The 25181-nt window shown below is 35.2% G+C and overlaps 1 protein-coding gene across 1 annotated transcript in view; it reads right to left on the reverse strand.

Moving 5' to 3' along the window:
- Positions 1 to 906: 906 nt before the first annotated feature.
- The window catches only part of LOC149222473 (uncharacterized), a 197987-nt gene continuing 173712 nt past the window's right edge, over positions 907 to 25181 (reverse strand). The window contains exons 5-6 of the mRNA XM_089385457.1: positions 1979 to 2059; positions 907 to 1810 (exon numbers count right to left, since the gene is read on the reverse strand). Coding sequence (XP_089241583.1) covers positions 1406 to 1810; positions 1979 to 2059 — 486 coding nt within the window. The 3' untranslated portion in view covers positions 907 to 1405. The remainder of the gene's footprint in view (positions 1811 to 1978; positions 2060 to 25181) is intronic.

Genomic DNA, 25181 nt, shown 5'->3' on the forward strand with positions numbered 1-25181 from the left:
TCTATTTGTATTGTCATTAGTGAAGAGGCCAATAAAGTATTAGTTCTTGCTGGCTGGGGAACTTTTGGATCAGATAACGAAGTGAACTTCCCTTTCCATAACCGTCCAAAGCATTAAAGTTCATCAACCGATAATTTAATGAACCCTTCTTCCTGCAAATAATTGCAGGACTGCATTAAGCGCTTCAGCTACAACACTGCACAAACCCTGCTGGGATTGGTTCCCCTCTCCCCTGTATTCCGTATCGCCTCATGCTAAAATGATGGTTACCTAGTTCTACAATTACATATAATTTCTGGAAATCTAGTTTAAGTGCATAATGTTTAACTACACTGGCACCCGTGTAATTCATGAAGCTCCATGCTAGGATAATGTTTTTATAGTTTTACAGTTGCAACAAATTTATATACATCTAGTTGAAGTGCATATTGTTCAACTAGGCCTAATGCTAAGACAACGTTTATCTAGTTTCACAATTACATAGAATTTCTATACGTCTAGCTGAAGTGCACGGCATTTAAGCTGGCATTCTCAAGTCACCTAGATTTACAATTAGATAAGATTTATATACATCATCGTATTTACGCTGGCATTCTCAAGTGCGCAGAAGCCAAGGTAGAGTTAGGGGCTTTCCAATAATGATGCGGAGAGGAGAATTTTACCTTGAGACTGGCAGAAAAAATGCATGAAACCCAATGCCATGAGGTAGGATGCTATCACATCAACCCAAGAACTTGTGCCTCCAAGCTAGCTTCAAAACTGTAAAAATTTGTGATGCAGGCAATGTCTTAAAAAACCTTTTTTTCACACAATTGTTATGCATGTGGCATTATTCCCAACAACACACATAACAAAAGTAGAGTAATTATTGGTGAGAGACAAGCTCCCAATCATAAGGATATGCACTGTAGTAATAACTTGTAGTGCATTGCATAGACTAATGATAATTTTGTTTGGTTGCCACTTGGCAATGTTCACAATTTCTTCAAATTAAATCTTGTGCACATCCAGTGAGCATCCTATAGTCTCTGCAAAGAGTTTGCTAACAAGCATTCCGATAATCTTGTTACTTTCCATTCTCATTTCTTCTGATTCAACTTGTATGAGAAATTTCAAACTATAGTAATCAGCAATTTTTGTTCTCGTAATGTACATTTTACAAATGAAACAACTTTAAATATGTAGATTTAGAGCTCCAAGTTATTAAATAAACGATATCTGTGCATGTGATTAATCTAAATAAATGGACAAAGATGACTATCTTGTAACCTACCAGCTAGCCACAAAGCATTCTCTCTTTAAGGTGTCACTCAAGCAAATGCTTGTACAAGTGATGCTAAAACTTCAAATTATCATCTCCCCTTGGTAACAGGCAGATGAATCCTCCTGCATACATTGCTTTTCACTATTTTCCAGCAGGCTTCAAGAGGGCCTTGAATATTTCTAATTTTTCTACACATGCAATTGCTTCTTCTGCATTTTCAAGACTAAAACATTTGCTGACCACTAAATCCCATGGTAGATGTGATTTCTTGTCCATAAATTGTACCCCTCTGTAGAAATGGCTGAAATCTGAACCCCATGAACCCTTAATGGTGATGTGTTTACGATTGATCAGGAGGTGAGGGTTTATGCTTACACTCCCATTGTCAGTGTACTGACCCACAACAACATATGTTCCACCATCCCTACAAAGATCCAATCCTTCTGAAACAGCTTCTGGACGTCCAGTTGCTTCAATTACAACATCAGCAAGTTTGGCTCCCATCATCTTCATGGATAACATCCTCCTCTCCGCAGGATCAGGAAACTGTCAATCAAATATTTATAACAAATTTAGACAAGGAAAAATAAAGTTTTTACAGTTTAATCCCAGAAATATCTTTTCTAAAGGTAAAAATCTATCATAATACCCTAAAAAGTATTCATAATTGTTGATAGCATTACCAAAACCAACTTTCTATCAGAGACTGCTTACATCCATAATGTTGATAGTGTCTTCAAAACCAAATTTCCTAAAAATTTCCAGTCGATGAGCAGGGGCTCCAATAACTATGACCTGAATAACATCGAAAGCAAAATTAGAAATTTCAAATTCTGTTCATTCTGAACAAGGCCAGAGGCACCTTGTCAACATTTGCACATCCACATAATCTCAGCCATGTTGTAACAGAGATAAAGAACACAACAAAAACTATGGGTTCATTCAGAACCTTGCCAAAAAGAAAGAAGCTGGAAACTAAACATAAGATTTTGTGTTATTCCTCACTTTAATTAGAGAAGTAAAGACAATATTCCACCTGGATTTGCAGTCTGAAGAAAAGAAAGGAAGAAAGAAATTATATTACAAGTAACCAAAATAAGTCTGGAACTTGTACAATCAGCTATAGTGGCAACGCAGGCTTGCTAAAGGCATCCCCTAGATGCAAAAAGGGAGTAAAGAATAAAAATAAAATGTAAAGCGGAAAATTAAGTGAACCATAGACAAGGGAGTAGACACTAATTCTGTAGGTAAGAGAAGTACTAATCTGCAGCAGAATCAGAAGAGGAGCTAACATCTTCATAAACCACTGTGAAAGTTACAATGAGAAGCCTGAGGATATCTTCAGTAGAAGGGCATGGGATAAGATGATCAGTCTGGGTTAGCATGGGGAGAAGCGTGCTCCTCCTCGCTGAAGTTCTCCTGACATCCAAATTACAGGCCAATAAGTCCCTAGTAGATGAGTGGAACCTGGTAATGGGTGCCTGTCTGCTTGATCTGGATGGGGAGCCGCCTCCACCTCTATAGCGTTTGCTGTAAAGAGCATGTCTAGGTGACCAAATCACATGTAATAGGTATCAGAATTGGGTAATGAGCACCCAAATGAACAAGGTCCAAACAGGAAAGCTAATGGGGCAATGACCCAAACATACATTCTGCGAACTTTGTCAACCCAAATGCAGAGTACGTGTGCAGGTAATTTGTTGTGCTGGGTCCTAAGTAATCACCAACCTGTATACTTTGTAGAGTTCTCTGATGACTTTTTTTAGAATTCTGATCAATTCTCCTCCAATTGCTCTTGTTCTGACTCTCGTCCATTTTTGGACTCGATTTCTACTGTTGGAGCTTCTACATGTGGCATCTGACCAGTCTTAGGCCACTTTCTTTACTCTTTCCAACCATTTTGTAATTCTCTGCGTTTAGCTCCACCTCCTACTTCTGATTGGGGATAGGGTTTCCTGTGCTCTAAACGTTCTTCACTGCCATCCCTCCAAAATGTTATTTCAGCTTACTTGTTGAACCGCATTTAGGCTTGCCCCTTTGAACTCCAGAGTCCATTGGTAGTGTACTGTGTGATCTCTTCCCAGACAGGTCCTTGTGAGCTAAGTGACCCCCATATGTTGGGTCCTAAATGGTCACCAAAATGTAAATAAACAAACACAACAATGGCAATATCTATACCACGTGGGCTCAACTTAAGCTAGGTCTATTTCTCTCACTAATACTTCAGCCACTATCAGACCAAAACATTGAACTAAATGGCAGTTAACATTCAGAACCTATCAAGCTGAAAATTGCAATAAACGGAACCAAACAGAATGATAGCATACTTAAAAGTTAATACAATGAGCAATAACAGTCCCAACAATACGAGATAACGTAGACAACAAAACATAATCAACAGGCAATTTATTCAGATCTAATACCATAAAAACGAAGTTAAATGATTAAAACACCAGAAAATAACAGAAAAAACTAAATTAAACGATTAAATTACCAGAAAATAACAGAAAAACTAAGTTAAATGATTAAAATAAAAGCATAATACATATTCTTGTACATTTACCTTACCAATCACAAACGATAGATCCATATGATAAAACCACACAAGAAGTAATTAAGTAGGGAAATCCGGGTGTCAAGAGGAAACCCAATGCAAAAGAGGCATAAGTATTAAGCTCACGTAATCAAATGTACAAGATCCAGCGTTGTAGCATGCGATCATATATAATCACAAAGTCCTACATCACCTCTTTATGAGTTTTTATTCTCATCTGTTGATCAGGTGTCATCCTTATACATTGATGAGTTTCCAATGTGAAAACATATCTATATCTAGTGGTGGTTACATTCATGTAGTATATATTGATATGATTGGATGTTTTTACAAGAGTCAAGAGGAAACCCACTGCAAAAAGAGGCATAAGTACTAAGCTCCGGTAATAAAATCTACAAGATCCAATCCTGTGTTAGACTGTGAGTCCTTATATAATCACAAAGTCCTAGATCACCCATTTATGAGTTGTTATTCTTATCTCTTTAGGAAGTCGCATTCTTATCCATCGGTAAGTTGTCAATGTGAGAGCATATCTAGATCTATATGGGGTTACATTCATGTACTATATATTGATAGTAGATACCAATGGATGAATATATTGATAAGATGAATTCCCCATCGATTTTATTCTCTTACATTCACAGTGTTAAAATATAATTGGCAATATATATTATAAACTGCTTGCAATACAAATTTAGATCAAATCAAGATAACCTTATTGTACCCTTATACCCCCTAATGGATGTAGATCCGCAATTTTGTTAGTGTAGGAAGTGTTGTTACTCTCTCATGGATCATTTCCATGGAGCAGTTCCATAGTATCACCATTACTCTATATTTGGCTCTTCAATGGCCTCCCATGGATCACTGCCATGGTGCTATCTTGTCACTAATGTCATGGGTCTATCAAACCTCTAAGAGATCTACCCAGGTAGAAGGAGATCCAGCAATCATTTCTAGCGACAGTTCACCCATCCTCAAGAATGATCTGACCACATGATCTATATCCTCAACCAACAATATGCCTGATCTGTGATCTAGAAATCTAGGTTTTGCCACCATTTATGCTGGCAATTTGCAATTGTGACCTGCATGTTGTGATCCATGTCATGATTCATAAGAGATCTATCATTTGAAGAAGCCACTGCCTACAACATCTGGAACACACAATTGATAAGCCAGCAATCCATACAGCAAACATTTATAATTTGGACTTCTGCAGCTTAATTCTCTCCAAAATTGGTGTACCCAAGAGCCTAATTTTATCCTCACTGACATTGAGAACAAGATACTTTGTATCTTGGAGGACATCCATTGTAATAGTAATTTGTCATCGAATTTATAGGCATTCAAATCAGTCTGGAGCTCCATATCATAACATTGTGGGACTGCAAACTTGGGCAATCTCAAAAAGTTTTTAAACATCTTGCTAGTTGTGGTTTCTTTCCAACAGCTCCGTAGCTGTGATCTTAAGAATGCCCCAGTCACCAATGCCCCACGTATGAATATTCATCACAACAAGGAAAACAACTTTGTGCACCTACTGGTTCAAATGGTAACTGCCATATTCCTTTCCTCACCATTGATCACATATGTACATGGCCAGAATGCACCAATCAGCACCACAATAGAAGGCTGAATCACTGAAAACAACCAGCAGATAGTGGATATCTGGTCCATTTGGTTGCATGTTTAGCTTCGTATTAAGAGCAGGCTTGTAAAGTTAACTGCATAGGTGGCCTGTACGCGTGAAAATAACTGGAACGCTATCGCAGAAACCCTCGAATTCGACTCCATTCTGAAGATGTAAGAAGAATGCGTCATGGCATTGTCGTCATGGAAGGACCCCATGCACATTCATCACTTGAGCAACCCATGTGAAGGATTCAATCACCAGAAAGAGAATCAAAGAAGGCCAGTGGAGTTCAGGCATCTGCTTAAAGGAGGTTATATTTTTATTACATTTTTGGTTTTGACAAGTTATCCTACACCCAGCTCTTCCTCCATCAAGTTATCCCACTCAGCAGACCATGCACACTAGAATGCATGTATGCAGCACTTCTGGAGGAAAAATGCTAGCCGGAAAGAAATGACACAACATCAAAAAGTTTGATATAATTGAAATGCTTTACCTCACATAGTAATAAAACCCTCATGTCATACAGAAAAATTGATGTCAAATGTAGCAAGGAAATGAACTACAACGATATCATGTAGGAAGTGGTGAATTGTAAGTTGTAACCTTGTGGAGCTTCTTGTAAGACACTGTAACGAATAAAATATATAAATAATATAAATATAATGTAAAAGATAATAATCATAGATAATAGTTAGTTAAGCTAGTAATTAGGTTGAAGAGGCATGTCTAATAGGACATGACTCTTCATGAAGAAACATTTGCTTGGTATATAAGCAAGCCTCTCGTTTTCATTTGTAAATCATCATTATCATTCTTATTATTTATTTTTAATATATAATATTTATATTCTCATGGATATATTTATATTCCAGACCTTTTGGAGTAATTAATTTATAGAAGGAACTTTGTTCGCTTCATTTGGTATCAGAGCAGTTCGATCCTCTAGGTTGCTTAACCGGTGCACAGAGCTCGTTCTCCGATCCAGGTCCTTGGCTATTGAAATTCGTCAACCTTGCTGCTGTACAATTGAAGCATTTTGCTCAGAATTTGGGAGTTTCTCTTTTTCTCCCTTTTTCTAGGCCTTTGGCCATAAAAACAAAAAAATTAACCCAAAAAAATAATAAGTAAATAAAATAAAATAAAATAAAAAGAAGAAAAAAAAAAGTAAAAGAAAAAACAAAACGGATACAAAATCTCATACCAAGTATATTTAAAACTTTTTACGTGGAGAAGCCCGTGGTTTTAAAAACAACCCATGGTAATAGCCCATGGTATTTTAAAAGTTAAAGAAACAGAGGGATACAAAGCTCTTACATGAAAAGTAAATATTACTTTTTACAAGAGATTTTAAAAACAACCCATGGTAATAGCCCATGGTATTTTAAAAGTTAACGAAAAAACAGGGATACAAAAGCTCTTACGTGAAAGATAAATATTACTTTTTACTTAAAAAGTATTGTGAACATCGTGACCGTGTCATATGAAAATACGTGACCTTTATATTTATTAAGTGTGGTGACATCATAAAAGTTGATATTAAGTGTGACTTTTATATTAAGTGGGGTGACATTAAAAGTTATCAAGGAAGTAATCAAGTATATAAAAAAAGGGACCAATTTATTATTTAAAAAAAAAAAGAAGTGAAACTACTATTATTATAACATACTAAAGTTATTTTGAAAAGGGCTCTTAATATAAAGAAATACATACATATATAGAGGGCAACCATATAAAGGAGTATTTTTTTAATAAAAGGGTATTCAAGTTTTAAACAATCCACATTAAAAGAGAATAGTTGAAAAAATATATATATAAGAAATAAGTGATATTTTATAATAAAAATAGCTCCAGTTGACATATTGTTTACGTAAAAACATCAAGACAAAAATGGAGACTAATAATGAAAGGTTTCCTGAAACCCATATTACATGTGTTTGCACACTATTTAACAACAAAGGATCACTTGCAGGAAGAGACATCATAATCTCTATCAGTCTTACTAAAAGAAGTAATTATGTTAGTCCTAAATATGCTAATCAATTGGTGATTCCTGAATCAAATATAGTTGAAACAAATATTTTTGGCAAACAACACGATATAAGCAATCTACACATAAATATTGGAGATTATACTTTTACCTCACAATTCACCGTGAAAACCTTAAGTTTTAATGATAGTGACATTGTTTTGGGATCACCATGGATGAAAACTCTAGGTTCCTTTAGTCAAATACTAAGAAAAAGTTTTTAACATTTTCTTACAAGAAGAATAAAATAACGCTCCAAGATGTTACACTAAAACCTAATTCAGTAACGCTAGAAGATATATCGGATATTTCAAAAGTAATTTCTCAAGAAGGTAAAAAAGTATTACAAAATATGCAAAATGAAATTGACAAAATCACTATTGACAAAAATAAAAAGTTTCTAGACTTAAAAACCACAGTGAAAAAATATTGACGCAAATTAAGAAACTTAAGAAGGATAAGAAGTCATTAGAAAACAAGGTACAACAATTTATCGAGAAAGAAGTATCAAATGTAGGAATTCAAGTTGATGACAAAACAACAAATACCGATCCAGTGAATATGACAACTCAAGAAGACAAGTCAGTTGAAGAAACAACACACATAGATGTTGCAGTTCAGTCAATGAACATCCCAAGTGAATGTTCCATAACCATCTCAACAACATCTTTGCCAGAAGAAAATATAAAAATTGGCACATGCCCAGTAAGGAGAAATCAAACCAAACAAGTTCCATATCGGCATCCGAATCATGAGAACAGACAAATCAACCATGCTACATATTTGAACCAGTCAGAACCGAAACAACAAACTGAGGTTCCGAATAATAGTGATGGAATCTCAACCCAGTCCTATGCTAACAAGTCGTTACAAAATTCCAGTGATCACAATACTACACAGAAGATTAATCTAGGATGGTCTAATCCCTTCTCAGTGCGACAATCCTGTTTGTCACTAAGAAGATCATATCAGCTTGTATCAACGAAGATGACTATTCCAAGACAGAAAGACGTTCAAAGCCGAAAAAGAGATCAAGCCTTTTGTCATCGACAAGCTTTGAGGACAAAGCTTTTTGAGGAAGGAGGCAATGTAATGAATAAAATATATAAATAATATAAATATAATGTAAAAGATAAAATCATAAATAATAGTTAGTTAAGCTAGTAATTAGGTTGAAGAGGCATGTCTAATAGGACATGACTCTTCATGAAAAGACACTTGCTTGGTAAATAAGCAAGCCTCTCGTTCTCATTTGTAAATCATTCATTCTCATTCTTGTTCATATTTAATAAATAATATTTATATCCTCAATGGATAATTTCATATTCCAAGTTTGTTGGAGTAATTAATTTGTAGAAGGAACTTTGTTCGCTTCAGATACATTGTGAAGCTGAGTGTTTAGAAGTTAGAGCACAACCATAGTGGAAGAATTAAGAGCTAAACGATGCCTTGGTTGCATGGGTGACATTCCCAAAATTTCTCAAACAAATTTGAGTAAATTGTTTTTATCTCAATTTTTTGAAGCATGCTATTTTTTTTGCAAAAAATGTAAACAAAAGGTTAATAGAATATTTTTGCATTCGAAGTAAAAAGAGAAATATCAGTCATCATGAAAAAATCCATAACAAGATCTTTTGAAGCAGTAATATTGACCTGGACATGTCCTGAAATTTGAATAAGGGTTTCTAGGGTACATTTATGCTTGTGTATGATGCTTGATTTTGTGTCCAGTTTTGACACTCAATCTTCACACTTGCAAAAGAAAATTTACAACTACTTATGGTGATTATAACTGCAACTTCAGATTAAAACACTCATACAAAAAGCAAGTATCTAATCTCATGTAACAAGAGGGCTAAGAGTTGATTCTGCCTCTCCACTTGATGGAGCATTGTAAAAAATTAAAAGGTCATAACCATTTATGGTCCATGTAAAATTTGCTCCAATTGATCCATGTCAAGATTAGTTGCATGGCTCTTGAATTCAAATGTCTTTTGGGTTAATAGTTTGTTTAGTGATTGAAATTGAAACATAAGATTGAGTCATTGAACTAGGTCATTGAATTGTATAAAGGGTGGAGTTACAAGAAGCCCTTCTTCGAAAAGGACCCACCGAAATTGAATAAGGTCATTTTCATTGAAGTCTAATCATTGTAAAAGAACACTTTGAGGTGCATGATTAGTAGTACCCGACTCCCCATGGTTGGCAACAAGAACAAGCAAGTGTGATACAAACATATACAAGCAAGTGTGACAATTACAAATCTGAAATGGGTAAAGGAGGAAAGCATTTGCAAAATACCAATCAAGAAATTAAATAACTATAGAAGATCTTACATGATTTGGACAATTGGGTTGTTGATCTTCACAAGTAAATTGATCTTAAGGATAAACTGATCAAACACTTCAACTCAAATTAATTGAAAAAGTGTAGGAAATGCTAACAATGCAAATTGAGAACATGGTTGATAAATGACCCAATGCAAATGGTTGATATTACTTGTAACAAATATGACCTGGTGAAAATGATTAATATAGAAGCAACAAAACATATGGTTAATGATTCATTAACTGGCCATGAGATGGAATCATTCATTAACAATGAATTGATGAAGTAAAGTTTCGTTGAAGATAAGTCACAAGGAAAAGCACAAAGTGATACCTATTGTCGCTCAAATTGTACACCAGATTGCGACAACGCTCAGGGTAGGGGTTGTCACTTTGATCCCTGCCCTCTCCATTTAAGTTGTCTCCTAACTGTAGACTAAGGGGGGTAGTCCCTAGCAGCACTTCACCTTGTTCCAGTTTCAATTGAAGCTCTTTTCTTACAATGGAGATTAGATTTCATAGGTGAAATAGTTCCAGCTTCCAGCAATCAACATGGATATTAACAGCCACTAGTTATTTCACAAAGTGGGTAGAAGCAATTCTTGTTAAGAATGCAACTGATACAGTAGTGATAAAATTCATTGAAGAAAACATTCTGTCCAGATTTGGCCGCCCAAGACAAATTGTTATAGATAATGCTCAAGATTTCAGTAGTATCAAAATGATAGAATTATGTCAGATTACATTACATCATTCTACACCTTATTATCCACAGGGTAATGGGTTGGCAGAATCATCAAATAAAATTATGATTAAAGTTATCAAGAAAGTCTTAGCAAATCACAAAAGAAGTTGGAACAGTCATCTCAATTATGCAGTGTGGGAAAACAGAGTTTCACATAAAAGATCTAACGGCAAATCTCATTTTCAACTTGTATATGGAATTAAAGCAATCCCTACACAGTTAGCATTTCCAGTCATGAAGTTTTTGCAAGAATCATATGAAGAAGCAGAGGATTTTTCAAGGAGAATCAATCAGATTATTGGGTTGAATTAGGATAGAGATGAAATTCAGCATAAACTTCGACAATATCAAAATAAAATGAAGAGTTTGTTTGATAGGAAGGCTAAAGAAAGACATTTCAGACAAGGAGATCTAGTGTTGAGATGGGATGTTAGAAGACAGGAAAAAGGCAAGCATGGAAAGTTTGATAATTTATGGTTGGGACCTTTCAGCGTTCCAGAAGTGAAGGTAACAATAAATTCATTTTATGGAACTAGAAGGGCAGTATTCCTCATTGCCAGCCAATGGGCAATAACTCAAGCATTATATTTAGTATTAAATGTTTGTAATCATCATCATTGTACATTTCTGGTTTTCTTTAAATTTCAGTAGCAAGTGTGATTTTCACAACAAAGACTCCATAACCCGAGGAGAAGGCACATAGATCTACAAATTCTCTGCATCCCACAGGGGGGAGTAGTCCCTAGATGGAGCCGATGTTGTAACTTATTTTTACCCTATTAATATTTTCTAGTTTTTCCCTTTATGTTCAAAATAAAAAATAAAAAATAGAGAAAAAGAAAAGTAGAAAAGAAATAAAAGTCAAAAGAAAGAAATAAAAGGGATAAGAGAAGAATAAAATAAAATAAAAAATCTCAATAAAAGGCGTGCACGATTAAATGTCGCCTATTATAGTTTAAATGTATTTTGTATGTTTTATATAACAAAATTGTTTGATGTGATTGTCACCCATCAGCATTCAACAACAGAGATTGGGCCCGCTCGAATCAACAGTCCCCAGCTAATAGCGGCACCCCCCGCATCCCCTAACGTTAATGAAGGGAGGGGTTCCGCAAAGCGGATTTCCGAAATCCCTCTTTTTCTACGTGGCAGCCCCCCTCCAGTAAATACCACTTACTACTCCCAACCCCCGCAAACCACTCTTCTACCATCCATTTCTCCCGCCATCCAACATCCCGCTATTCTCACCACTTGCCAGCATCCCGCTATATTTAGTTACTGTTATTCCTCCCGCTAAAGTTAGAAAATGGCTGTTGTTCATTTATAACTCCCGCCAGCATTCATTTGCATTTAATTCCTCACACGAATAACGGTTAAACTAACAAAGAAACCATTATTCGCTCCTGATAAACATGGTTATCCTATTCAAATCGGTCATTTGCCAAATTCTGCCTGTACTGTAATCCACGAAACGTTACTGCAAGTAGAATTCCAGCATACAACAACCTCCTATCAGCGCCATATTTTCGGGTAACTCTATCTTGATTTTCTCAGTATTTTGATTTCCTAATGGCTTCCCATAAAGGAAAATCAAAAATCTTTGTAGATAATCCTTTGTTGCCCCCTGTCAATAATCTAGATGAACTCCCACTAGTTGACACTCAGTTTAAGATTCTAGAGACCAATTGTGAGTTCAATATGTACGAACTTCACAATTGAGCATATCAAAAGTTCGAAGACGCCTTTGATAAATTTTGTTTTTGGGAACCCCTACTGCCCCAGTTCTACTTCCCTCAAACCCATCATTTCCCAGAATTCATAGCCTGGTGTGGAGCCCGATATATTCCTAGTCAAAGAGTTGTAATTGCTCAGAATAATGAAACTCTTTTCCATATTACATTTACAGCTGAGTCAATTTTCCAAGCCCTTTAGCTAAATCCTCAGGACTCTTTACACCATTTTTCTTCTGTTGCTCTAATGGAAATCTATCAAAAACTTACTTTCCCACAGAGACCTCACATATTTGAGTCATTTTTTACCAGAAAACTCAGAATTAGCCAGAACTAACCCACCTTATCACTCTGCCATGTTTCCTGAGCTATCTAGGCAAGTAATTTCCATAGTGTCTTGTCTGGTGGGATATCCTAGTGATCAGTGGGTTGATGAAGTCATCTTAGGCTTTCTATCAGTATATTCTTAAGGTAAAAAACCTTCAATTATGTTCAACTATAGTCAGTTTCTTTCTGATATTATTCATGACCAATTTTTAAAGTTCAGCGTTGAAGGATCATTTAAACACCAGTCAATTTTGGTTTACTTGTTCTTATATCATCAGTATGAAAGATTCAACTTTCCTTTACAAAATTTGGATGTTGAAGGTAAACCTTTGTCAGTGATCCATTGGACATCTTTGGTGAGGAAAACCTCTGAAGAGTTTTCTTTTAGTGATTTTGTTAATCAATTATTGTATATAGCTACTTGTTTGTTAAACAGTGATGCAATCCCCAGGATTTCAACAGAGATCAAGAGAATTTTGCATCTGAGTGAGCAGACAAAGGTTGGAGACTGGTATTTATACCAGAATTTCACTGAACTCAGGATTTATGGCTACGAGCTTCAACCATACAAATTTCCAATGTTTCTCCCCATGAGAATTTTTGCACTTGAGTACATCAGACAAATGTTGAACATGGATGAGGTTCATTTTGTTTCCAGAAAACAAAAAGCTCAGTTTAAATTGAAAGCGCAAGTTGGTCCATTCATAGTCAACACCAGAGCTGCAGAGAAAGAGGTCAATGACTTATTGAGCCAGATGAAGTTTAAGTTGAGTTTTAGTTGGTCATATGATCCATTAGGAGTAATCTCATCAATGAGAATTGCTTAGAAATCTGCACCATATATGCATGTGGCAAAACCTGAAATTGAGCAATATGCCAACAAGGAAGAATGGACAGAGAATGCATTGCGGGAAATTGAAGAGCCACTTTCCAGTCAAAAAGCATTGGAAAATCCAAGGATGACAGAGAAAGAGCTAAAGGGACCAAGAGAAAGTGCATCTCCAACAGGGTCAGAACTACAGAAATCAACATTTAAAGTATTCAAAAGGAGAAAAACCGTAAATATTGAAGAATTTTCAGAAGCTCAAACTTTTAAAGAGCTTACTACAGTTGTAATATCAGCACAGTCTCCTTTTTCAATACAGCAGATTCCCGAAGACACATTAGATTCCCCTTCTTCTTCTCCAAAACACCAAAGTATTTTTGCGAAGTTCTTAGAAATGAAGAAAAAAATGAGGCCTTAAAGACTTCTACATATGCAGAGTTCTGAAAGCAGCCTTCCTCAACTCAGAGCAGATTACTTTCGGCCCTTGGCAGTGAAAAAGGTTAGCTCCAATTAGCATTCTTGGAACCAAAGGTCCGCCTAGAAGTGCTGAAGATTATAAAACTTTTGTGTTTTCATTTGACACCAAGCAAATTCATCCTATTGACCAGATTGACCTTCATAAGCAAGCAGGGGAAATGATATATTCATCCTTAACAAGTTCTGCCATGGCAGCTTCCAAGTTACAGGCTTCTCTCAATAACATTCATTCCCAATTAAAATTGGAAAATATGTCTTCTTTAGAAAAGGACACTAAAATCAAAGGGCTTGAAGATTTGGTTATAAAATTAAGATTAGATCCTAAAGATATAAAGGCAGCGGATGAAATAATCAAAAGCAAAAATGTTGATATTCAAGCATTGAGGAAACAGTTGAAGCTACCAACAACTGAACATCCACAGGCTCAAGAAGTCAATCAATTAGAGAAGGAGAAGGAGAACATGTTGCGAATAATCGTTGAACAAAACATATAGATACAAAAGATGGAAGTAGAAATGGAAAAATTAATCAAGGAAAAAGAGCTACAAGTCAGTACTAGAGTAGCAACTTTTACAGTAGTGACTTCAACACCAGTGATTTCTCTAGCAACAATGTCTACAACAAAAACAGAGCCCACACGCCAAAATTCAGCATAACAGTTGTCAAAAGCTATGGGAGACTTGTCATTCAAAGATATTGAAATTGAAAAACTCAGAACACTACTGGAGAAAATTCAAAATGACAAGATAAGGGTTGATAATACACTTCGGGCTGAAGTTCAAAAAAATTTCAGATTAACCAGACAGATAGATAAATATGAAAATGAGTCATTGATTGCACAAACATTGGCAAAGGCAAAAGAGAAAATTGGGATTGATATAAATTCTACCATGATTGAACTTTGGACTTCTATTCAAATTATTTTTCAACATGAGGAATTAGTGGAAAGATCAAAGGCAGTCATTACAGGAGTCAAAAAAGATTTGGAGAATATGCATGGAGAAACAAATAAAATAATTAAAGTACTCAATTCTAAAACTAACGAAGAATTAGAAGAATTTGGAATTGACAACAGGACTGATACTGTCCTAGAGGTAAGAAGAGTTTTGACAAAGAAAAATTTGATGTTATAGTTAGAGAACAAGTGTCAAAACTTAGAAGCACAGATTAAAAGTTTCACAGAAAATTCAATATTTTGCAGGAAAAGGGACTTCCAGCGCTACGACATGCTAGCGGCCAATTGAGTCCACAAGAAGATTATCAGTACAAATTGCACCAGATAGCAACAGACATAACCATTTTACTTAAGTCAAAGGAATAATCAGTGGGAAATCATTTTTCGAACGCCTAGAGTATGATCATTTCATTCAGCATGAAGTTAGTCATTTGTTCATCACTAAGCCAACTTTTGAAAAATATACGGAAGCTGATGAGGCATATAGGAAAGTAACAAAATTTGTTATCCCAGATGAAAAGAGATGGGGTAAGTTACTTGAACTCATCGAGTAAAAAGAATGCAAGGAATTTAGTGACCATCCATAGGAAAAGGAGGAGCAGTAAGCTGAGAAAGAGGAGCAAAAAGCAGAAAATTCAATTAAAAATAGCAGTCATCAAACAACACCCTTAAATTGTGTGTTGATTATTCGAATCAGTTTAGAATAGCTATTTTCCACTTCTATTTTTGTAAATAAAAAATAGTTTCAGATATTATCTCATTTTGTAATAAATTTTGGCTTAGATCCAAGATATTTTTGAATTAGATTCTATAAGTATTTGGTAATTCAAAGAAGTCGAGGTTGAACCCTTGTAATGAACCAGTGACATGCTTGTAATGTTCAAAGCTATCTATGAAGATAATTGAAGGATTTTGGATTCATTCTAAACAGCTTGTGTACCTATGTGAGTTTGTCATGTTATCAATTACATTTTTCAAATTTATATCTGCAATGTTCAAGGTAACATAGAAGTTTCAGCAAGGCTGTATTGAATATCAATCCCCCTGAAAGCCCCTGCAAATTTATAATCATTAAAAGAGATTAATTAACTGAACAGTTTGTCTTAGTTAATTCCTCTAAATCTTTTAATTGTCGTCTTCTGTCATCTCTTGAATGTGTTTTGTTTGGTTGTCGAAAACTTCCACACGCATCTAGTGTATATGATAAATTAAATGCTCAATATGAATGTTTGACAGTGATATACCTTCTTTATTTCCGCTTTTCAAATCAATTCAAAAATTAATTCTGTAAGGAATGAAAATCAGCCCTTCAATTTTCTCATAAATACTTAGGAATTACATATGTTTAAAGGTTTAAAGCACTGGTCATCCATTTAAATCAAAACCTTACTTTAAATGCTTTGGCACATTTCCCCAACCTAGAACTATCTACAAAGATACAACATCAGATTGGCGTTGTTGCCGAGGAATGGAGATTTTATTTTGTTTCCCTGGGACAACAATTAGACTTGCCTCTTAACGGTGAATAACAGGTTAGTAAGATAAAATCCTTCACCTGGCGACTCTACATATTAAATATGGCTTCACGCAGGCATACCAGATCTCAATCAGATCCATAGCTTTTCTCTCCTTTATTAGATCCAGAGGGACTAGTTAGAATTGCATCTATTAGAAATAGGTTTGAAGCCTCTCTTGTTGCTTCTGCCTTTGTTTTATCTGAAGTACCCTCACAATCTGACCCTTTACAGTCAACTCTAATACCTGTTGAATTATCAAATCTTCCTCCAAAAGTTTTAGAACTCCTTTCTAGAGGAGTTGATCTTCAAACTACACTATTAGTTCATCAGCTTGAGGCCTTTGAACTTCCTTATTCCCATTTGGAACTTTCTGACAATGAAGAAGATCCTAAACTTTCTCCCTCTGAATTTAAACCAGTTGATTTTAAATCTTCTTTGTACATACTTATCCATCCACTTCTACTAACCTGAAGAGGAACTTAGTATTTATACTAATCCTCTAGCTTTTGAGGATCCTGAAAAGGTTTTACTTTGTCATGTCCCTTCTCAAACACATTTGTAACAGGGTGTTGCTACACAATTTTGCACAATTTTGGCTAAGAAAGAGAATCCATCATTTTCGACTTAGGGACTTAGGAGGCAATTCGACTTTATTTGGTTGCTAGTGGAATGTGGGGGCCACCCACATGGGACTTCGAATTGGCCCATTCGAATAGCTTGGAGGGAAAGTCGAATAGGTGGATGGAGGGGCCCACATGAGGCTAGGGAGGCCCAAGGATTTATAAGGAGGGAGCAGCTCTCATTTTGGATTCATTCTTACACCTTGCAATCAAAATTACTTGATTGTTCGCTCTGCTATTTAGCTGAGTCAACCAGCTGTTTAGCCACGAATCTCTCAAGCGGGAGATTCAACCTCTACTTCGAGGGACCATCTGTGCCCGCCCTAGAGAGGCAATTCCATAAGTATTTCAGGAGTTCCGGGAGTGTGTTACAGCACTACCATTCAGCCACAACAGGGAGTGCATCTTTCTGGCTAGCTGGATGATAAGCAGGGGGAGTTTGGAGCTATCAATGATCAAACATTTGTCGGAAGAGTTAGAGGATTGGGAGAGCAGCAAAGGGCCAGCCTTCCTTGCGAGTTTGGAGCCAGCGAAGGCAGCATCTCAACAGTCTGATTTACAGTTACCTGGATCTGCATAGAGAGCAATCACTAGGCTCACATGGGAGTTGGAGGAAGGAATTGTAGAGCTGGAGCTGGTCGGTAGAAGTAGGAGATCACTTGGAGGTCCTTTTGAGGAGGATTGTTGGAGTTGGGGGAGCAGAGATTGACGGGATCAGTCACAACAACAGAATTCGAAATTAGAGGAGGGACAAGCTATGAAAGGTCAATTTTTGAAGGTTGGAACTAAGAGAAACCCTTTCTGGGTTTTTCTAGGTTTTGGGCAAGGATCGCACTCTTAATTTTATAGAATTTTCTGGGCAGATCTAAGGAGTCAAACAGGGGTCCCAACTCAGCCAGCAACTAGAGGAGCTAAGGGGAATTTGGGCCAAAATTCCAAGGTCAACATTTTTCCAATTCTTCGTGGGTTTTTCTGGGTTTAGGCTAAGGAGCAAGGAGATAAAATCTCAAAATTTTCTAAGCATGGGAAACAGTCATTCCATCCCTTCGAAGTCAGCAAACAAAGTAGTTTTTTGGGGCAACGCAGTTCAGTTTGGTGCAGCAGTTGTAGCAGCCTTCAGTTCAACATTTTCTCACTTGGGTTTTGTCATGCTTGTCCATTGAGACAAGCCCAGGGGCACCATTCTATTTGACTATTGTATTTGCTCCTGAATAAGTAATAAAATGGCTCAACAGTTCTTTCTTTCCAGTGTTTCCATGGGTGCTTAATGTATATTTCGTTTTTTTAATTGTTGGATTGTTTGCATGCTTTGTATATCACTTACATTCCTGTTTAGGAACATCACATACCTGAAGTTCAGAAATTGTTTATTAATCATCAATTCTTCCAAAAACCTAGACCCTCATCACAACCTTCTTCCAGTAAAGTTGTTTCCCCAAAAAAGACAACTTCATTAAAGTATCAAATGGTTGGTTTTCAACCAATTGTGGTAGCACGCTATGCAGCATTAGTTCTTCCACCAACAACCCAACTTCATGCTTTTTCTGATGGGTATTTAAAACATTTAACTAGATTTAATGCAGAAATTGGGCCATCTGCTGAATATCACTTGGATGCATTTCTAGATTTTGCTGATAACATGAATATTGAGCATGAAGATGTTTACTCAACACTTTTTGTTCAATCATTAGGAGGAAATGTTAGAATATGGTTCAGACAACTACATGCTAATTCTATTAATACATGGGTTGAACCAATCAACATTTTCAGGAATCAATGGGGAATCAAAAAGGATAAGGTTTACTATTTAACAGAATTTGAAGATTTGAGCAGGAATCTCGGGGAACCTGTTGCTGATTTCATTAAGATATTCAATAAAATTTATAACAAGATGCCCCCAGATTGTAAACCTCTAGTTATTGTTGCTAAAGTTAGGTTTTCCAAAGCATTTGAAGATGACTTTGTTGTAATGCTTAGGGAGAGAAAATCTGAAACTTTAGTAAACATGCAAACTAATGCAATCGAAGTCGAAGCTAATAGGTCAACATCTAGTAAACTGAAAGCAAAGGCAGAAAAGGATGAAGAGAAAATGAAAGTTAGAGAAGAAAGCACCTCATCATCAAAAACTAAAGATGAAGAACATAAAATTGATGAAATAACCTCTCTACTTAGAAATCTATCTAACAAAATCTCAAGAATGGAAACTCAACCTAGAGTAACCCAACAAGTTGCAAATAGACCACAAGTTCAATATAGAAGACCTTTTCAACCTCAAATTTTGCAAATACCAAATAATGATCAGCGAATTCAACCTCCCGTAATGATTGATGATCAAGATCCTAAAGAAATTGATCCTATCAATACAAACAATATCAATTATTTTGAAGATCCATCATCTTGAAATGCTATTGTTCCAATCAATCATGATTAGTCTCTAATTCAAAATCAAGATAATTCTCAAATTTCCAAGTATCAAGCTTTTTCTGAATTCCTCATTGTTGAATTAAATATAAGGTACGACTCAAGACCAAGACCGGGACCTGTCAAGAAAGTTACCTTTGATGAACCTCAAGTAAAAGCAGCTGAAATACAAATATCATCAATTCAACCACAAAATCAGTTACAAGAACAGAATACTTCTAAAAAATATGTTCCAACTGTGTTTATGTTGAAAAAGAGTTAGAAAGAGTTAAAATTCCAATTCCATTATCTTAACCCTCCAAAAATCAGGTTATAAACATCAAGTCTCTAAATGGATTTAATCTTCAAGTGTTGATGTAGAGGGGGATGTCATTAGTTTACAGGATGAAAAACCTTCAGTTGTTTTTGGTCTTAGTTCAGATATGATTGATTAAAGTGTACCTCCTTTTTATGTCACTTTGAAAGTTCATGATTACCTTTTATATAATTGTATGCTAGACTTTGGTGCTTCCCGTAATCTAATGCCTAAAGTAATCATAGATCAACTTCAATTGCAAATCACTAGACCATATCATGATCTGTACACTTTTGATTCCAAGAAAGTACCTTGCTGGGGATTAATTAAGGATTTAGTTGTAAAACTTGTTCAAATCCCAATGAAAAGTATAATCTTCGACATTGTTGTTACAGATATTCCCCCAAAATTTGGAATGTTATTGTCAAGATCTTGTTGTGCTAAGTTAGGGGGAAGTCTACAAATGGACATGTCCTATGCTACAATCCCAGTCTATGGAGGTGAACATTTAAGACTATATAGAGAAGCAAGATTTATCAATATAGTTTGTAAAGCAAATCAGGTAATTAATCATCCCATTTATGCAATTGATCAAGACTCTGGATGTTTTACTCTAGCCGCTAATGATCTTCCAAATCCTCAAATCAGCATTGAAGAAACTATGAATACCCTCACTCTTCAAACACTGACATTTGGAAAATGTATTTTGATGGGGCATTTTCTAAAGATGGGGTTGGGGTTGGAATTGTACTCATCTCTCCTGATAAGAAAATTATAACCCAATCTTTTAAATTAGATTTTGAAGTCACAAACAATGTGGCAAAATATGAAGCCCTAATTTTAGGATTGGAGTTAGCTAAGAGTCTAAAAGTTCAAAACTTGGCAGTATACAATGATTTAGAGTTAATTGTAAAACAAATCAAAAATCTTTGTCAAACTAAGCATCCTAGGCTCATTATAGAAATGAAGTTTGAGATTGTGAAGAAAATTATTTTCAAGCCTTCAATATCACATCAATACCAAGAGAAGAAAATATTCATGTTGAAGCTTTGGCAGTTTCTGCTAGTTTTTCAAAATTCCCGGTCCTCTACAATTACATTATCAAATTGAAGTAAAGTATAGACCTTCCATTCCTGACAATTTGAAACACTGGCAAGTTTTTGAAGATGATGAGGAGTTAAAAAAAAATTACAAGCAATAAATGAATTTTTTGTTTTACATGTTGAAGAAGAAAATATTGATGAAATCAAATCAAATGAAAATGATCCATATTCACATTTAAAACAGAAAATTGTTGATCATGATATTATTCAATTATCAAATAATTATATTCCCATGGGGTTGGTTCCCCTTCAAAAACTTTTTGATCATAATGATGCCTCAAAATTTCATTGTTAAATTCACAACAAAAAGATGTTCAGGACTGTGATATTGGTACTTCTGAAGAAATCAGAAATGTTAAAATTTCAGCATCATTGCCTCAAGAAATCAAGACAAATATATCAATATTTTCAAACATTATGGAGATGTATTTGCTTAGTCATACGAAGAATTGAAAATCTATGACACAGCCATTATTGAGCATAAAATTCCTCTCAAACCAGAAGTTAAACCATTTCAGCGAAAATTAAGAAGAAAAAATCTAATCTTGCTTCCAATCATTGAGAAAGAAGTAAAGAAGTTATTAGATGCAAAAATAATTGTTCCCTTAAGATATTCTGAATGTATAGCTAACCTAGTGCCTATAAGGTGGAAAAATGGATAAATAATATTCTGTGTTGACCTGAGGAATCTGAACAAACTATCTTTAAAGGATAATTATCCATTACCAAAAATGGACCAATTACTTCAGAGAGTATCAGGTTCTAACAGGATTTCAATGTTAGATGGTTTTTCTATATATAACCAGATTCTATTTAGTCAAGAAGACAGAGAAAATACAATATTTACAACTCCATGGGGTACATTTATGTATGCCAAAATGCCATTTGTTTTAATCAACGTTGGAGCAACATTTCAAAGAGCAATGGATTTGGCATTTGTTGGTAAGATAAATAAATTTATTGTCATTTATCTTGATGATTTAACTGTGTTTTCTAATTCTAATGATAAACACATGAAACACTTGAGGAAATTGTTTGAAAGATGCAGGAAATATGGGATTTCTCTTAATCCCAAGAAATCACTTTTCGCAATGAAATAAGGAAAGCTATTGGGAGATATAATTTCAAAGGAAGTAGTAGTTATCGATCCAAAAAGAGATTCAGCAATTCAGGTAATCAGTTTGCCTAGAAACAAAAAGGAAATTCAATCATTTTTAGGAAAAATGAATTTCTTGAGAAGATTTATACCTAATTATGTTGATATTGTAAAAGATATTACTGATATCTTTAAAAAGGACCATGAAGTCAAATGGACAGTACAGACTAGATATTCTTTTTCACATATCAACGAAGCAATTTCAGAAGCCCGGTAAGAACCTTAATCTTGAGCTAATTTCAAAATAGCAAAACATGAAATTTTAAATACAGAATTTAAATAATTAATCTAATGAATACCAACCTGCTTGCTTTGCTGAAAATCTGTCTGCTCTGCTGCAATTCTTGTCCGGCTGCATTACCAAAATGGCCAAAACCCACCCTGCCGAACTGGGCACAACCTAGGTACACAGTCTCAGAATGTTTTCCAATTGAAGCAATCTGATCCCCCGTGCCCAAAAACTCCAGTACAATCAGAACTCAAGAGTGTCAGTATCTCTGTTTTAAAATTGGAATTGCTCTCTGTTTTTCTGCCTCCCCCTTCTCAAGATTTCTTTCCTCCTTTTAATTCCCCGTCCACTGCCTTCCTCCCATCTCCATGTCATTATTTTGATACGTATAATTTTTATAAAACCAAATCTCATTTGATTTTGTTGATTTTATTCGAATATGGAGATTTGATTTGATAAAGTTTATTTATTATTTTAATGAATTTATATTATTATTTTATTAATTTTAAATTTTAATTTGCAAATTGAAATTAACATTTTCTGTTAGTTTAAGGATTATCATATATATATATATATATATATATATATATATATATATATATATATTCTGGTGAGGTATTAATTCACTACTTTCATTTGTATCTCCTCCTGTAGTAACTAGCTTATATATAGTGCGATACATGCGGGTCCATGCATACGTAGCTATCGTATGGAGGTCTCGTATGTATGCTAATACTCGTATTTTATTTATAGTTATAGGTGGGTCATTACATACATCCTTCCTTCCAAAAACTTCGTCCCGAAGTTAGGGCTTCTAAAATATATTAGTGATTAATGTGAGTATATAAGTCTTTATATTTCAAAATTGAATTCATTTTATCTGGGTACTTAAAATTTGTTTTTTTCAATATTTTAAGATTTTACAACTATAATATTCATGTTCTTCCCCGGTTGGTTCCCTAACTACTCTAAAATCATCCTATCCTTCCTAATCTCTTCCGCTTCCATCCTATCTGTCATCTACTAGAATGTGCCATGGCATCAGCTATACTGACTAACCATTCATAGGCTCTCAAGGGTATCAGCGTCGATTATATCAACCTGATTGCCCAGTATGTATCTAGCAGTTATCATCACACGTCTATGGGAGCGTGATTTGCACAGTCCTCCCATGGCTCCAAGTTTTGGAGGATAAACGGTGGGCAATACCTCCACCCCTCCTAGTGGGACCTGAGTCAATACTCTTTCATGGAACCTCATTGAGCTTTAATTGTACTGAAGTTTTTGTCATCACGTGGCCATTTTGGTAACCTGCCACGTAAACACTTGTCCATATATTATAACATATGCATCAATATTTATAAAATAAACAGTTTATGTATAACTCATACATATTGTTATCTACAGTATAACATACTTGTCATGTCCTGCTCATGTTATTGGCTTTCATATTGAAATTGTAATCATTCTTTCATTTCTATCTCATTAATCATATCAATATGCATAAATGAAGCAAAATTTATAATATCTTAATTCATAGCATAATTCAAGATTTAGATTTTATAACAAAGTTAATCAAATATTGAACTTCATCTTAGTATCCATAACTCAGTAAGGTAAATTTAAATAACATATTTCATCTTCGTATCTACATACCAGTAGAATTAAGCAGGTAACATATATCTTATTTTAGTAACATAAAAAATTCTTCCAAAAATGGTTTTGAGTATCTGATTTAAAGTAAAGTAAATATATACAAAATATGGCTTAAAGTTCTTCAAAATTGACACAAGTTGGGGTATTTTTGACATGATTTTCGTATCTTCCCAAGTAGCCGATCCAGGACTATACTTGTCCCACTGGACCTTAACTTGGTCTACCAGACAATTCCTGAGATGTTGAACCCTATGTTCCAGTATATGTAATGGTTCGACTGATATGATTCCCTCGTCCGATACCTGCAGGTCCTTCCATTGAAGGTTATGAGATTTGTCAGCTATGTAATGCCTTAATACAGATACATGAAATACATTATGAACTTTATGCACGTGAGGTGGCAATGCAAGACGATAGGCGACAGGTCCAACTTTTTCTATGACTTTAAATGGTCCAATAAATCGGGGTGACAACTTTGTCCCTTTTCCGAATCGAGTAGTGCTTTTATTTGGTTTAATGTGGACGAAAACCTAATCCCTACTTCATACTTTCTGTCAGTTCTATGGGCATCAGCATAACTCTTTTGTCTATCATGTGCTTCTTTTAACTGTTGTCTAATTTGTTTTACGTGTTCCTCCATCTCCTGGATTAATTCTGGCCCTACTATCACCCGATCTTCTAACCTGTCCCAACTTAACGGTGTTCTGCAAGGTCTGCTGTATAATGCTTCAAATGGAAGCATTCCAATTGAATTGTGGTAACTGTTATTGTATGCAAATTCAACTAAGGATAAGTACTTTTCCCAATGTGATTGTTGATCCATAACATACATCCTCAACATATCTCCTAGTACTTGATTTACCCTTTCTGTTTGCCCATCATTCTCGGGATGATAAGCTGTACTCAAATTTAGTTGAGTCCCTAAGACTGACTACATGCAAGTCCAAAATCTTGAAGTGAATCGCAAGTCTCTATCTGATATTATCTTCTTAGGTATTCCATGAAATCTGATAATTTCATTTATAAATACTCGAGCTACGTCAGCAACTTCGTAAGTATCTCTTACAGGAATGAAATGGGCGTTTTTCGTTAATTTATCCACTACCACCAGAATAGCATTGTGTCTTTGAGAAGTAAGAGGTAGCATAGTGATAAAATCCATAGAAATGATCTCCCACTTTGTCATAGGAATGTCATGAGGTTGTAAGAGACCTGATGAATGAAAATGATCAACTTTTACTTGTTGACATTCCAGACATTTTGCAACGAATTGAACGATATCGCGCTTCATGCCCGACTAGAAGAAGAGTTTCT

Source organism: Pinus tabuliformis, chromosome Q, assembly GCF_031772625.1.
Source record: "Pinus tabuliformis cultivar Carrire ecotype Pingquan chromosome Q, CPIR1, whole genome shotgun sequence".
Taxonomy (NCBI): Eukaryota; Viridiplantae; Streptophyta; class Pinopsida; order Pinales; family Pinaceae; genus Pinus; species Pinus tabuliformis.